The sequence below is a fragment of the Rutidosis leptorrhynchoides genome, chromosome 4, assembly GCF_046630445.1.
Source record: "Rutidosis leptorrhynchoides isolate AG116_Rl617_1_P2 chromosome 4, CSIRO_AGI_Rlap_v1, whole genome shotgun sequence".
Lineage (NCBI taxonomy): Eukaryota > Viridiplantae > Streptophyta > Magnoliopsida > Asterales > Asteraceae > Rutidosis > Rutidosis leptorrhynchoides.
Window position 1 is genome coordinate 247,180,627 of NC_092336.1, and position 16,033 is coordinate 247,196,659.

A 16,033-nucleotide genomic window follows, 5' to 3' on the forward strand; every position below is an offset into this window, starting at 1 on the left:
ATTGAACCAAAGTTTGAATATGATTATTACCTTGTATTAGAATGATAACCTACTGTAAGAAACAAAGATTTCTTGAGGTTGGATGATCACCTTACAAGATTGGAAGTGAGCTAGCAAACTTGAAAGTATTCTTGATTTTATGTAACTAGAACTTGTAGAATTTATGAAGAACACTTAGAACTTGAAGATAGAACTTGAGAGAGATCAGTTAGATGAATAAAATTGAAGAATGAAAGTGTTTGTAGGTGTTTTTGGTCGTTGGTGTATGGATTAGATATAAAGGATATGTAATTTTATTTTCATGTAAATAAGTCATGAATGATTACTCATATTTTTGTAATTTTATGAGATATTTCATGCTAGTTGCCAAATGATGGTTCCCACATGTGTTAGGTGACTCACATGGGCTACTAAGAGCTGATCATTGGAGTGTATATACCAAGAGTACATACATCTAAAAGCTGTGTATTGTACGAGTACGAATACGGGTGCATACGAGTAGAATTGTTGATGAAACTGAACGAGGATGTAATTGTAAGCATTTTTGTTAAGTAGAAGTATTTTGATAAGTGTATTGAAGTCTTTCAAAAGTGTATAAATACATATTAAAACACTACATGTATATACATTTTAACTGAGTCGTTAAGTCATCGTTAGTCGTTACATGTAAGTGTTGTTTTGAAACCTTTAGGTTAATGATCTTGTTAAATGTTGTTAACCCAATGTTTATAATATCAAATGAGATTTTAAATTATTATATTATCATGATATTATCATGTATGAATATCTCTTAATATGATATATATACATTAAACGTCTTTACAACGATAATCGTTACATATATGTCTCGTTTAAAAATCATTAAGTTACTAGTCTTGTTTTTACATATGTAGTTCATTGTTAATATACTTAATGATATGTTTACTTATCATAGTATCATGTTAACTATATATATATCCATATATATGTCATCATATAGTTTTTACAAGTTTTAACCTTCGTGAATCACCGGTCAACTTGGGTGGTCAATTGTCTATATGAAACATATTTCAATTAATCAAGTCTTAACAAGTTTGATTGTTTAACATGTTGGAAACATTTAATCATGTAAATATCAATCTCAATTAATATATATAAACATGGAAAAGTTCGGGTCACTACAGTATCAGCTCACATGAGTTTGTTTTCTTGTTTACCGACGTTTATAATATATAATATAATATATATATTAATTTTAAGAATTAATTATATATTATATTATATTCATGTGCATAGTTAACTTGTAATTTTTAGTTCGTTGCATCGAGCGTTGAGAGTTGACTTTGGTCCCGGTTCCGGATTTTCGAACGTCCTTGCGTATAATTTAATATCTTGTACTTTGCATTTCGCATCTTGTACTCTTGTAATTTTGAGACGTTTCTTATCAATAATTGAAACCACTTTGGTTGTACTTTGTACTTTTGAGCTTTTTGGTCATTTGCGTCTTCAATTTGTCGAATCTGTCTTTTGTCTTCACCTTTTATTATTTAAACGAATATCACTTGTAAATAGAACAATTGCAACTAAAAGCTTGTCTTTCCTGAAGGATAATGCTATGAAATATATATTCGTTTTTAGCATTATTAGTTTCATTAAATAAGTATGAAATGTGAAACCACAAACTGTAAGCATTTATTGTGTAGAAGATTAAGGAGAGAGATTCGCTTTTTCACACTGTGTAGTGATAAAAGTAATCTGATTCCGCCAAGCAAACATGCAAGTTTAATAGGTCAGCGATAGCAACTGTTGATGAGAAAACTGAACTTGTAACTAAGACTTGGGATTTACCCTGGATTTGACACCTTTATTACTAAAGACATCATGACTAATAATGACCAACAAAATTATAAGTTAAGAACCATAAGAAAAACTATATCAAAAAGCTCGAAAAAAGAAATACAAAATTATGAGTGAATGTGCATGAGAAGCGATGTAAAGTTGGTAGTTCACTTATAGTTTTTGGACTCATAACTCAAATTTACAAAAATTATAGAGTTGTTGACGGTTGGTCACAACCCCGCCCGTTCCGAGCCACACAAAAAAGTGCACATAAGAAATGTACCCATTTGCACCCAATCCCATTTAGACATAATATTTATGTCGTTAGGTGACAACGTATACACATTAACAAAATAGGTGTGTGAAGTGAAGTAGGCTTGCACCCACCTGAGGGAAATGAAAAATGCCATCAATGAAATGAAGCGCGTATTGTTCTAAAGACACTCGATCCACAAAACCAACATGATAAATATTATGTTGTTAGTTTATTCGATGATAGCACTACACAAACATGTTACAACATATGATATTACAGTACTATCATAGTATTATTATAAGTGGGGAAAAAGCCACCAATAAGTTTGTTTGCTTACCAATAGGTTGATGACACCCCTCTCCATCATTTACCTTTATAATTCGCAAACTTGTAAGTGTCTTTTCTAACACCAACAAACATAGAAAAGTCACCTAATTAAATGATTAAAAAAAATAGTTTATAAACATGTTAGGAAATTTTGACTATTATGTTACTTTTTGGGTTACTTGCCCAATATATAACTATAATTATAAACTATCAATATACACATATATAAGATGACCTGGGGCAGTAACACCATAAGCAGAGGCTGTCAACGATCTGTTTCTCGGCTACTTTTGTACAGTTCTTAAAATCAAAAACAGCCCCGCCAGCATTATGCACGGTTGATATGTTTGGTAGTTCGTGGAGTGAAACGCAGCATTGTGCATCAAGGTTAAGGATCATAGAAGGAAGTTTAGGCATTACTTTAAGCTTCTTACAGCCAATCATTCTTAAACACGAAAGTTGCGGGAGCAGACTAAAGTTTGCATTGATGCTTAAAAAATCATTTACACTAACGTCTAGCTCTTCAAGTGAACATATACTCTTCAGGTTACACGGATTAAAACTTGATATATTGCAATGGCTAAAATCTAAAACTCTTAGCGAAACTAAATTTGACAATGAAGGTAGCATGATGGGTGAATTGTTAGCCAAATTTTCCATTTTTGAGCAACCGGAGAGGATGAGATGTTTGAGTGATTCAAGTTGAGTTATATTTGTTTGAATTTTAAGGTTTTTGCAATTTTTAAGATTTAAGAAAATAAGGATCTTTAGAGTTCCGGTTGAAAGGTGAATTCGAACCAAATTTTCACAACCATCAATTTTTAGATCTTTGAGATTTGGAGTTTCTGTGAAGTCTGGTGTCTTTATTAATTTTGTCAATGACTGAGCTTCAATATTGTCAGCTTTTTGAAACCCTGACTATAACATAAAAAAGTATATATGTTAGATAACTATTTACATGACAAAATGAAAAAAAGGTAGCATTTTAGATGTGGCAAGATGGGCGGGTAAGAAATACAGATTGGAACGGATCATTGACAAAACTGGTCAAAACTGCCTGACTGGGTTGGATTGATCCGCAAACTGTTAGATTATAGAAAAAAATTAAAAAAAATAGATGCACTACCTATATTACAAAAATGATATAAATCTTCAAGTGGAAGAAATTAAGAAGATTGTGTAAATTTAGAAGATGTTGCATGACTTTCAACCCGTTTTCCACTTCAAATATATCCTCATTTGACCCGTTTTAATAACAAAACTGACCAAATCAACCCATTTATAAAAAAGCTTGTTGATTTTGGGCGTATAGGATGTACTTGCTATACGCGTTTGGGTGTATAGTATGTATTTATGCTGGTTGTCTTTATAATTTTATATGACTTAGTTTGCGTGTGTAGTATGTACTTACGCGTTGAATGATTCGTGAAATTCTGGGATGTTTGGGTTGAGTTAGTAATGCATTGTCGGGGATCTTATGCGCTTTGGTTTCTCTGCAATCAAAGCGTTTTATCGATAGTAAAAAGGAATCAGCAATAAAATATGTTGATGATAAAAAAGAAGAAGAAGAAGCCGGATGTTTTTGCAGCCACTTAAATTAGTTTGTTTAAGTATAGAATGTATAAATAAATCATTAAATTGTACTTACGAATAAAGAGCAGATGATGTTGCAACCTCAGTCATAATGCGTGGCAGATGCAGATGATGTTGCAACCTCAGCCCCCTGCGTAGCAGTGACAAATGATCTTCTAACCTCAGCGATCTGCGCAGTAGCAACAGATTATGTTTTATCATTCACACATATGCATTCAATTCAATATATCTCTAATTTCACGCACAATAATCTCCCTAGCCAACCTTATGTTTGTACCACTATAAGCTTTCAATACACGACCTTTGAAAATGAATTAACAATGTAAAATTGTTAAAATTAATGGTTATATAAAGCACAATTTATACTTTGAGGCAACTATAATAGACTCCTAGTTAATAGCATTTAACAACAATACACATAACAAAGTTTAATAATGTGGAAAAAAGGATTTCTTAAAATACCACAATACAAAACATAACAATTAATAGATCTTCATACACAATACTAATAGCTACAGATTTATGTTTCAATAGTGTATTGATAAATCACCTACAACAATTGGTGCTCATACTCATGTATATGAATTTGTACATCAGAATGCAAATTGAAAACGTGAACATACCTTCAGAGATTAATTTTCCAGTAAGAGTGCAGATGATCAGCAGCTATTGCATGATATCCAGCTGACGTTGATAGAGAATCTGTGACCACACCTATATACTTCAATACCTTATAGTACAATCACAAAGTGCATACAAAAAACAAAACATTGAACCAAAATTAATTGAATCTAATTACATACCTAGAGCTGAATTCAATGACGAAATTTCAAATCACATGTCGCTTGACTTGGGCAAAGATGCGTTAGAGGCAGGCGTGCCAACGCTTGCATCGAGAATATAATGGCCTAGTAATATTTACGGGTCCAAGTTCAGTAGTCTGCACAGGTGCAACCGAGGAAAAGATTGGACTATCCTGATGGCTAAGGACAATAGACTGACCAACAACTGCAGCTGAAACTGTTAAAAACCCAACAGCTACAAATACACAGTCTAATCTACCAGACAATAAGGAAGAGAAAAACAAATAATAAAAAATCTAAAGACAATAATTCCTGGAACTAACGTGCTCAATTCTGGACATCAAAACCAATACAGGCGAGACAAGAGCAGCTGCATTAGTTACACCAACAATGAACGACTCGGGAACATGAGCAATATATAAAGAAGTGAAATACTCTAATGGATGTTCCATCAAGTGTTGAAAGGCATCTTATTGTAACTAACATCTATAACTGCATAATTCATTAAATCAAATTACAAATGGTACACAAATAACTTCAAGACAATGAAAACCTATTAAATCCTATAATACTACCTAAAACACTTGTGTTACTATCCGAAGCACCCCTCGCACTTGAAGCAAAATGCACGGGCTCATGACACTTTAGCACATGTTCACTCAGGTTAACCCATAAAATAGGGATGCACAACAGAGGTTTTAGGACGTTTGTTACTGGCCATTAAACTAATGTAAACAAACACGGTAAAATGATAACATTAGCATCCGAAACCTTCATTGATAAAACACTTCATTTGAATCTGAGTCGCTAGCATTGTTAATCTGAACCCAAGAGATCACAAGTGCAGCCTAAATTAATTTACAAAATGCAAATCAAACCCTGAAGCTACAATGTCGAAGATCCAGAAAAACCTGTTTTAATTTGATAATCCATTTCTTTTCCAAGACTTCATAAAACAACCTGAAAAGGAAAAAAAAAACCTTAAAGAAGAAAAATAATAAGATTCATCCATCACAAAATCGATATATCAATATCAATATTAATAAAAATTAAACAAAAACAAAAACTCATTAATCGATACATGAAACATTGAATACTTACAACAGATCAATCGATAACTGAATGTTGAAATCGTTTGAGAATGTGAACTAAAAGTCTCATAATCGTTGACGATAGGTTGTAATATTCGTACCTTTAAACCGATTTCATCATCTCCATATGAGATTCAAGAGATTACGTCATGACTTTATGAAATTGGAAACCCTAAATCAACCGATTGCATCATCAGTTTATGAAAGGAAAAAGAACGTATCTGTTTATGAAATTGGAAGCCCTAATTCAAGCGATGGATGAATCTTCAATTGTAATTGAATCGTTACGGTTTGATGGTTTGAAGAGAGAGAGAGGGGGACGGTTTGAATGTTTGAATTGAAGAAGGAGAATTAAAAAGGGTTAATTAACCTAAAACAAAATTTGTGATTAATTAGGGACACGTATCAACAGTAGGTAATTAGTGATTAATTTAATTCAAAATTAGGAGAAAATTAGGATTTTTGAGGAGTATTGCGAAGCTGCCACGTGTCCGAATTAGTATTATGATTTATGTAGATAAATGAAGTTTATGATTTTTATCATTAGAACTTTGTCATTGTACATATAAGTTTTGGTGTTACATTCAAAATGTAATTAATATTAATATATCAGGAATTGAATACACAATATCTTAATCACAGAGTTTATACACTTAACAATTATTGATTGATGGATAAGTTACCAATTGATACATAAACAAATGGACTTGTTGAACTACAAAAAAATAGAAATAATGGTACATCTAATTAATTTGGCAAAATGAAAGCAGTTCCTTATCATTCTCAAATATGTCCATGCATTCTTTTTCCAAAGTAACAAATGCTTCAATGCCATCACCAAATGGAGTATCCATTAGCACAAAACCATTTTTTTTAGGATTTTTGGTATTGAGTGCAAGAGTTATACCCATAGGCTTTCCCCATCCAAAGTCTAATTTGTTAAAAGGAAACCCACAAAAGCTTGAACACCAATATGATCCCTTTGCAAAATTCTCTAAATCTGGATTTTCCAATTTGGCACGTAACGATTTTACATTTTCGACTACTTGTTGAACATTTTCAATCCCTTCAACTTGCAACTTTTCTTTCTTAAGTTGTGTTACAATTGTAGCTAAGGAAGCAGTTTCACTTCTATGTATGCTTGGTATCATCACAAACAACACAAAATTTCCAATGGTAGTTTGTGGGAGCTTTTTGACGAATTTGTCACGCATATTAAACATAAACAACAAATAATACGGCTTAAAGCAACCGGTTCTTTTGGTAGCTGCAGCTGTTGCGGTTTTGTAAATTAGAGAGGTCAACACTTCAATCCTTGTAGGATAAACATTTTTTGGTAATGCAGATCCATTGGTGGCAACCTCAACCGCGACTTGGTTCTTAAGGTCACTTAATTTTGAGTTAGGGAACACAAATTTCTTTCCCACAAAATTAGTTTTATTGTTATCACTAATTGGACATGTACCTCGATCTGGAGCTGAAGATGCAGTTGTTGAATCTGGAGCTGGAGCTGGTGCTGGTTCTGGTGACTGGACGGAGTTGATAAAATAAGGTTCAAGTTCTAGTACATGTTTGTGATTAGTCGAACCATGAAGCGCTATGCAAGCCCAATAACTAAGAAACGACCCTAGACTAGATCCATCAGCAATGAGGTGAGACAAAGAAATCGCCACCGCAACTCCACCACATGAAAAGTGATTGAGTTGAATCGCAAGCACATTCGTACTACTAATATTGTTATACCACCGAACACCATCAGCAAAAAGTTGGTCCAAAGTGTCATCATGTGCACTCATACGTTGAAATGTGTCGAGTTGATTATCATTTGTAGCTTCAACAAATACAACACCATTATCATTACAATCGATGTATGTTCTGTTCGTAGAAAACTTACCTGCAAATGGATAGTATCGTGTTAAGCTTTGTGACAAGGATTTTTTCAACAACTTGCCTTTTTCGTCGTCACTTAAACTGTGATTGTGATTAGCGTTTGGGTAGAAGAGAATTAAAGGCATATATGCTTTCGTGTTAAGTAGATCGAGCTCGGAAAGATTATAAACGCGAGGATGAGGAGGAGTTGGAGATGAAGGCTTGATTATTTCTCGAGAAATAATGGTGTGAAGTTGTCTTCTTCCGAATCTAAAAAAATTTGTTAACATCTTTTTTTGTTTTGTTTTCTAGCTAGTTTGTAAGAGTTGCAGAGTTTGTGATTGATTACTATAATTTATATAATGAATGACTATTGTTTAATTCATGACTATTGTTTAATTGATTAATTATATGTCCTACGTTGATATTCCACCTAGTAGTAATATAATAATATGATAATAAAAAAATCATTTGGAAAAAAATGAAAAATCAGAAAACTCGTGAATCACGTAGAAATTTAATAAATCCATCTTGATGGTGTATCGAGTATTTTTATATTACGTACCTTACCTTTTAAATAAATCGTAATGATTAGAGTTTTTTTTTTTCGTATTTGTAATCGTGTCAGTACTCGGTTCATATATAATTATAATATATAAATAATACTAGGTTTTTAGCCGTATGATCCTGGTCGTTGAATAATTATTTAAAAAATTAGATTTGATAAATTGCACATTATATCATTAAGCATGTGTGATGCACGATCGGTAAAAAAAAAAATAATAGTTATGATTTATTCTAGATTAATAGTGTTATTTAAGTTAAATAATGTAAGTACAAATGTAAATAAACTGAATAAGTAAAAAAAAAAAAAAAATTTATGAAAGGCAGTATATTTATTAAAACTGGAAACAGTATTACAACATGGGATATGCTTACAATGAAAGAGCAGTATCCCCTGAACACGAATATAGATACATGAAAGATCACGAAACAAAATAAGCTCACTAGGATGCTAAGGTAGTATCTAACACGACCAAAACATGATTAAATATTTAGAAAAGTTTGAGGATTGTGGAACCAACTATGCCAATCTATTTTCTTTTTCGACTTACATCTTTTCGCGATCCAATCGTAACTTGCAACTTGAATTTCGCTTAGAGCCACCGGAGTACTCCAACTCACACTTTTGAAGATTTTTTGATTCCGATTCTTCCAAATAAGATACACACTCGACCACCGCACCGCTTGCCATATTTTTGCCTCTACTTCCGACATTGTGTTTGACGAGGGAACATCAAGAACATCCCCCAGACATGTTACTCCCGAACCATTTAAGCCCCACCACTCGACAATTTTTTCCCAAATATCCGACGAAAGGCCACAATGAACAAGAGAGTGATTCACCGTTTTGATGTCGTTGTCACATATTGGGCACAGAACGGAGTTGAGATCAATCCCTCGTTTATCGAGTTCCGTTAGGACGGGCAATCTTTTCTTTCTCAACCTCCAAATGAAAACCCTCCACTTTTTAGGAATTAAATTGTTTCTCAATGTTTCACATCGATTTGAAATTACAGCCCTTTGATTCGCGTTTAAAGCAGCAGCAAAAATCCTTGTCTCAAAACTGCCATGACTGATCGAAATCCACTATGTTTTAATCTTTACTGACCTGATCAAATTGCTTAACTCTTCCAGATCACCGATAAGCCTACACGTTAATTCTCTTGTCCACTGCCACGCCACGCAAACTGACCCGTTCCAGTCAACTCGTTCGCCCACCGAGACCTGCTGATTCGTTTCTAATCTAAACAATCTGTTGAATTTCACATGAAGTGGTTCATTTGATACCCAACTGTCCATCCAGAAGGAAGTGTCTGTGCCATCCCCAATTTCCTTACAGAAGGTGTTTTTGAATGAAATGCCAGCTTCCTCAATTGGATTTCCTGTTTTGATAATATTTGACCAACAAGATACATAGTTAGTCGAAATAGTAAGCCCCCCCCCCCCCCCCCCCCGAATCAAGACCACCCGAGTTCCCGAAAATACTTTTGATGACTCTAACCCACAAGGAAGTGGGTTCGGTTTTAAACCTCCACCACCACTTGCCGAATAGAGCCAAGTTTTTATTTTTTTAGTGCACCGAGATTAAGCCCACCCTCTTCGAAAGGAAGAAGGACCTCATCCCACTTGACCCACGAAATTTTTGTGTTATTTCCCGACCCGCCCCAAAAGAAAGAACGTCCACCACAAACTATTAAGCACCGAATTCACGAGGGTCATACGTCCACCAAAAGACACCGAGCGTGCCTTCCAATTCGCGAGTCTTTTTTCGAATTTATCAATCACCAGCTTCCAACTTACACCTTTGTTCATTTTTGCACCTATAGGAAGCCAAGGTAGGTGCACGGGAACGAGCCAACTTTACATCCGAAAATACTTGCCATTGCCTCAACTTCATTTGAATCAACATTAACACCAAAGAGATTACTTTTATTGTAGTTAACTTTTAGTCCCGAGGTTAGTTCAAAACACTTTAAAAGCTTCATTAAATTGTCAATGTTACTCCCACTCCACGAACCAAAGAAAATTGTATCATCCGCATATTGAAGGTGAGAAATAGGGATTTTATCAACACCTATTTCAACACCCTCAAAAAGATTACAACTAACCGCGGATTTAGTCAATAAGTTTAAACCTTCTGCCTCTAAAATAAAAAGAAATGGGGAAAGAGGGTCGCCTTGCCTCACCCCTCTTTTAAGCTTGAACTCATTAGTAGGAGAACCGTTGACAAGGATTGAGATTGAAGCCGATCTTAAACACGAGAGGATCCACCTTCTCCATTTATCCCCGAAACCCATGATTCCCATCATCTCTAAAAGAAAGTCCCAACTTAAAGAGTCGAACACCTTTTCAAAGTCCACTTTGAAAATAAGACTTTTTAAACGTTTGTGCTTGAGAAAATCAAGAGACTCGTTTGCAATCAACGCCCCATCAATGATGTTTCTACCTTTTAAGAAAGCGCTATGTTCATATCCAACAAGATCCGGAACCACCTTCTTAAGACGGTTCGAAAGGATCTTCGCCAAAATTTTATAGAAACTACCAATTAAGCTAATTGGCCGGTAGTCATTTAGGCTTAACGGGTCCGGCTTCTTAGGAATTAATGTGATAAATGATGCACTGCATCCACTTGATAACTCACCTTTCGACCAAAACCATGTAAGGCAGCTAATAAATCATATTTGATAGTATTCCAAAATCTTTTATAAAAACTAAAGTTAAAACCGTCCGGCCCGGGAGCTTTATGATTGCCGCACGATTTTATCGCATTCCACACTTCGCTTTTAGTAAATGGACTTTCAAGCTCGCTGTTTTGATGGTGTGTGAGACGAAAGTGAGAGTGCCCAGCAGTTTCGGCCCATCCAGCAAAATTGGGCCTGTCGACACTTGCTTTGGAAAACAGTTTCTTGAAATGATTGAATACAGCACCTTTTATTTGAGACGACCCGTCCATATCCATAAGGACGAATACAATAACATATGGATACATTGCGAGGTACTTGACCTCTATATGATACATTTTACAACATTGCACTCATTTTAAAAAGACAAACTTTCATTACATCGAAAGTTGACAGGCATGCATATCATTTCATAATATCCAAACTATAAATGACCTAAACTGTTATTTACTTAATAATAATCTTTATTGAACTCAATGACTTGAATGCAACGTCTTTTGAAATATTCCATGAATGACTCTAATTAATATTTTTAAAATGAGCAAATGCACAGCGGAAGATTTCTTGAATACATGAGAATAAACATGCTTAAAAGTGTCAACCAAAAGGTTGGTGAGTTCATTAGTTTATCATCAATATTCATTTCCATCATTTTTAATTGACCACAAGATTTTCATATTCATAAACAATCTTACACTCGAAAGTGTATAAGACTCATTTGTGATGACCCGGAAATTTCCGACCAAATTTAAACTTTAATCTTTATATTATTCCGACACGATAAGCAAAGTTTGTTAAGTTAAATCTCAAGAATTTTAAACTGTGTTCATACATTCATTATAACCTCGACCAAATTTCGACGATTCACGAACCGTTATATATAAATAGATATGTATATGTATATATATATTATAACTTGAGAATATTAATAAAGTATTAAACGTATAATATCTTACACGAACGTATTTGTTTCAATATGATTTTCGATGAAATTAAAAAAATATATTAAATGATTGAATTATCAGAAACATTGAATTATGATTACAAGTCTCTGTTGAGAGGTCCACTATGATTTGAGAAAATCTATTCCTCTTAACGATATTCAGAATAATTTGTAAAGCTATTTATAAATAAAAACAAAAAGTGTCATTTACGAAAGTTAGACAAAAGTTAGTGGAGAATTGGTTTCCATAATATTCTATTAATTTAGTTTCAAAAGTACAAAAAACGTAGTTAGCTTTATGCGTTAATGAAATGCTTTCTCTTGTTCATCATTCCATTCAAATTTCTTCCCTTTATGCGTTAATGCAGTCAAGGGTTTTGCTATTCTGGAAAAGTCTTGGATGAACCTTCTGTAGTAACCAGCTAGTCCTAAAAATTGACGTATATGCTTCGGAGTTTTTGGGGTTTCCCACTTTTCAACAGTTTCTATCTTTGCCGGATCCACCTTAATACCTTCTTTGTTCACTATGTGACCGAGGAATTGAACTTCTTCCAACCAAAATGCACACTTTGAAAACTTAGCGTACAATTCTTCCTTCCTCAATACTTCTAACACCTTTCTCAAATGTTCACCGTGTTCTTGGTCATTCTTTGAGTAAATAAGTATGTCATCAATGAAAACAATGACAAACTTGTCAAGGTATGGTCCACACACTCGGTTCATAAGGTCCATGAACACAGCTGGTGCATTAGTTAAACCAAACGGCATGACCATAAACTCGTAATGACCGTAACGTGTTCTGAAAGCAGTCTTTGGAATATCATCTTCTTTCACCCGCATTTGATGATACCCGGAACGTAAGTCAATCTTTGAATAAATAGACGAGCCTTGTAGTTGATTAAATAAGTCGTCAATTCTCGGCAGTGGATAATGGTTCTTGATGGTAAGTTTGTTCAACTCTCGGTAGTCGATACACAACCTGAATGTACCATCTTTCTTCTTGACAAACAAAACAGGAGCTCCCCACGGTGATGTGCTTGGTCGAATGAAACCACGCTCTAAAAGTTCTTGTAATTGGCTTTGCAGTTCTTTCATCTCGCTGGGTGCGAGTCTGTAAGGAGCACGAGCTATTGGTGCAGCTCCTGGTACAAGATCTATTTGAAATTCAACGGATCGATGTGGGGGTAATCCCGGTAATTCTTTCGGAAATACATCGGGAAATTCTTTTGCAATGGGAACATCATTGATGCTCTTTTCTTCAGTTTGTACTTTCTCGACGTGTGCTAGAACAGCATAGCAACCTTTTCTTATTAGTTTTTGTGCCTTCAAATTACTAATAAGATGTAGCTTCGTGTTGCCCTTTTCTCCGTACACCATTAAGGGTTTTCCTTTTTCTCGTATAATGCGAATTGCATTTTTGTAACAAACGATCTCTGCTTTCACTTCTTTCAACCAGTCCATACCGATTATCACATCAAAACTCCCTAACTCTACTGGTATCAAATCAATCTTAAATGTTTCGCTAACCAGTTTAATTTCTCGATTCCGACATATATTATCTGCTGAAATTAATTTACCATTTGCTAATTCGAGTAAAAATTTACTATCCAAAGGCGTCAATGGACAACTTAATTTAGCACAAAAATCTCTACTCATATAGCTTCTATCCGCACCCGAATCAAATAAAACGTAAGCAGATTTATTGTCAATAAGAAACGTACCCGTAACAAGCTCCGGGTCTTCTTGTGCCTCTGCCGTATTAACATTGAAAACTCTTCCGCGGCCTTGTCCATTCGTGTTCTCCTGGTTCGGGCAATTTCTAATAATGTGGTCCGGTTTTCCACATTTATAACAAACTACATTGGCATAACTTGCTCCGACACTACTTGCTCCGCCATTACTCGTTCCGACACCATTTGTTCCTTTCGTTCTATTTACCCCTGGTCCGTAGACCTCACACTTCACCGCGCTATGACCATTTCTTTTACACTTGTTGCAAAATTTGGTGCAGAACCCCGAGTGGTACTTTTCACACCTTTGGCATAGCTGCTTCTGATTGTTGTTGTTGTTGCGGTTATTATTGTTGTTGGGATGATTGTTGTAGTTGCTGTTGTTGTTGTTGTTGTTGTTGTTGGGCCGTTTGTTGTAGTTGCGATTGATGTTGCGATTGTTGGGATAATTGTTGCGATTATTGTTGTAATTGCTGTTGTTGTTGTATTGGTGATTATTATCACCGTTTTCCTCCCACTTTCTTTTGACTTGCTTCACATTGGCCTCTTCAGCAGTCTGTTCTTTAATTCTTTCTTCAATCTGGTTCACTAGTTTGTGAGCCATTCTACATGCCTGTTGTATGGAGGCGGGCTCGTGTGAACTTATATCTTCTTGGATTCTTTCCGGTAATCCTTTCACAAACGCGTCGATCTTCTCTTCCTCATCTTCGAACGCTCCCGGACACAATAGGCACAATTCTGTGAATCGTCTTTCGTACGTGGTAATATCAAATCCTTGGGTTCGTAACCCTCTAAGTTCTGTTTTGAGCTTATTGACCTCGGTTCTGGGACGGTACTTCTCGTTCATCAAGTGCTTGAATGCTGACCACGGTAGTGCGTACGCATCGTCTTGTCCCACTTGCTCTAGATAGGTATTCCACCATGTTAACGCAGAAACTGTGAAGGTATGCGTAGCGTACTTCACTTTGTCCTCTTCAGTACACTTACTTATGGCAAACACCGATTCGACCTTCTCGGTCCACCGTTTCAATCCGATCGGTCCTTCGGTTCCATCAAATTCCAAAGGTTTGCAGGCAGTGAATTCTTTGTAGGTGCATCCTACACGATTTCCTGTACTGCTAGATCCAAGGTTATTGTTGGTATGTAGCGCAGCCTGTACTGCGGTTATGTTTGAAGCTAGAAAAGTACGGAATTCCTCTTCATTCATATTCACGGTGTGTCGAGTAGTCGGTGCCATTTCCTTCAAAATAGTCAAATGGAACAAGTTAATCATACAGAATATTAAAAGTAGTTAATAGTATTTCGTAGCATAATATGAACTCATTTATAAAAGCTTTTTCTTCATATTAGCGTTTTATAAGTTTAAATTCGGGTAGTACCTACCCGTTAAGTTCATACTTAGTAGCTAATATACAATTCAACTACTACAATTCTATATGAAAAACTGATTATAATAATATTTCGCGTTCAAACTTTTACACAATATTTTACAAACTTACAATACCGCTTATTTTACATATAGCAAGAAATATAGCACACAATAAATTTGATACAAGATGGTTGTGAAGATAATTCTAGCTAGTACACAAGTCGTTCAGCAAAGGCAATAAAGACACGTAATTCATACGTCCAGAAACAAGTCATGCATTCTGGTTTTACTAGGATTACTTCCCATCCTTGGTCTTGTGGAACATAACCGTTATGGCCGTTGATAAGTCAGCGTGTTGTAACGTCGTCAAAGGGACGAGGGTTACGTAATTTCCAACAGTCCCGTAACAATATAAAAACCTCATTTCTTACCCTAATTACCGACTCCGTCACTTGTGGGAACATTTTGTTTAATAGTTGTAGCCCGATGTTCTTGTTCTCACTTTGGTGAGAAGCGAACATTACTAATCCGTAAGCATAACATGCTTCTTTATGTTGCATGTTAGCCGCTTTTTCTAAATCACGAAGTCCAATATTCGGATATATTGAGTCAAAATAATTTCTTAACCCATTGAGTAAAATAGCATTTGGGTTCCCCGCAATATATGATTCAAAGTAAATACATCGTAACTTATGGATTTCCCAATGTGATATCCCCCATCTTTCGAACGAAAGCCTTTTATAAACCAAGGCATTCTTGGAACGTTCTTCGAATGTCTTACAAACTGATCTCGCATTAAATAGTTGTGCCGAAGAATTCTGACAGACTCTAGACAAGATTTCATCAATCATGTCTCCGGGTAGGTCTCTTAAAATATTGGGTTGTCTATCCATTTTGTATTTTTATACTGTAAAATAGACAAGAGTTAGATTCATAAAAAAAAATACTTATTAATACAAGCAATTTTTACATATATCATAAAGCATAAG

At 35.0% G+C, this 16,033-nt stretch overlaps 1 protein-coding gene and 1 long non-coding RNA gene across 4 annotated transcripts; both read right to left on the minus strand.

Annotated features, from left to right (window-relative positions):
- Positions 1 to 2,361: 2,361 nt before the first annotated feature.
- Positions 2,362 to 6,176, minus strand: LOC139843439 (uncharacterized). Of its 3 annotated transcripts, none has more exons than XR_011757594.1 (5): positions 5,899 to 6,176; positions 5,709 to 5,757; positions 4,798 to 4,934; positions 4,618 to 4,696; positions 2,362 to 4,163 (listed from the first exon to the last, which is right to left on the minus strand). It is a non-coding gene; the product is annotated as an uncharacterized lncRNA (long non-coding RNA). The 3 variants fall into 3 exon arrangements; XR_011757593.1 differs by having other exon boundaries at positions 2,362 to 3,315; positions 3,813 to 4,163; positions 4,798 to 5,757; XR_011757592.1 differs by having other exon boundaries at positions 4,798 to 5,757.
- Positions 6,177 to 6,631: 455 nt separating this feature from the next.
- On the minus strand, positions 6,632 to 8,047 carry LOC139841534 (acylsugar acyltransferase 3-like). The gene has a single exon (XM_071831745.1). It carries the CDS (start codon positions 8,045 to 8,047, stop codon positions 6,632 to 6,634), a length of 1,416 nt encoding a protein of 471 aa, XP_071687846.1.
- Between the last annotated feature and the right edge of the window lie 7,986 nt (positions 8,048 to 16,033).

Bases quoted from the DNA above. Each gene is read 5' to 3' on its own strand.
- LOC139841534 (XM_071831745.1), bottom strand. From the start codon at position 8,047: ATGTTAACAAATTTTTTTAGATTCGGAAGAAGACAACTTCACACCATT.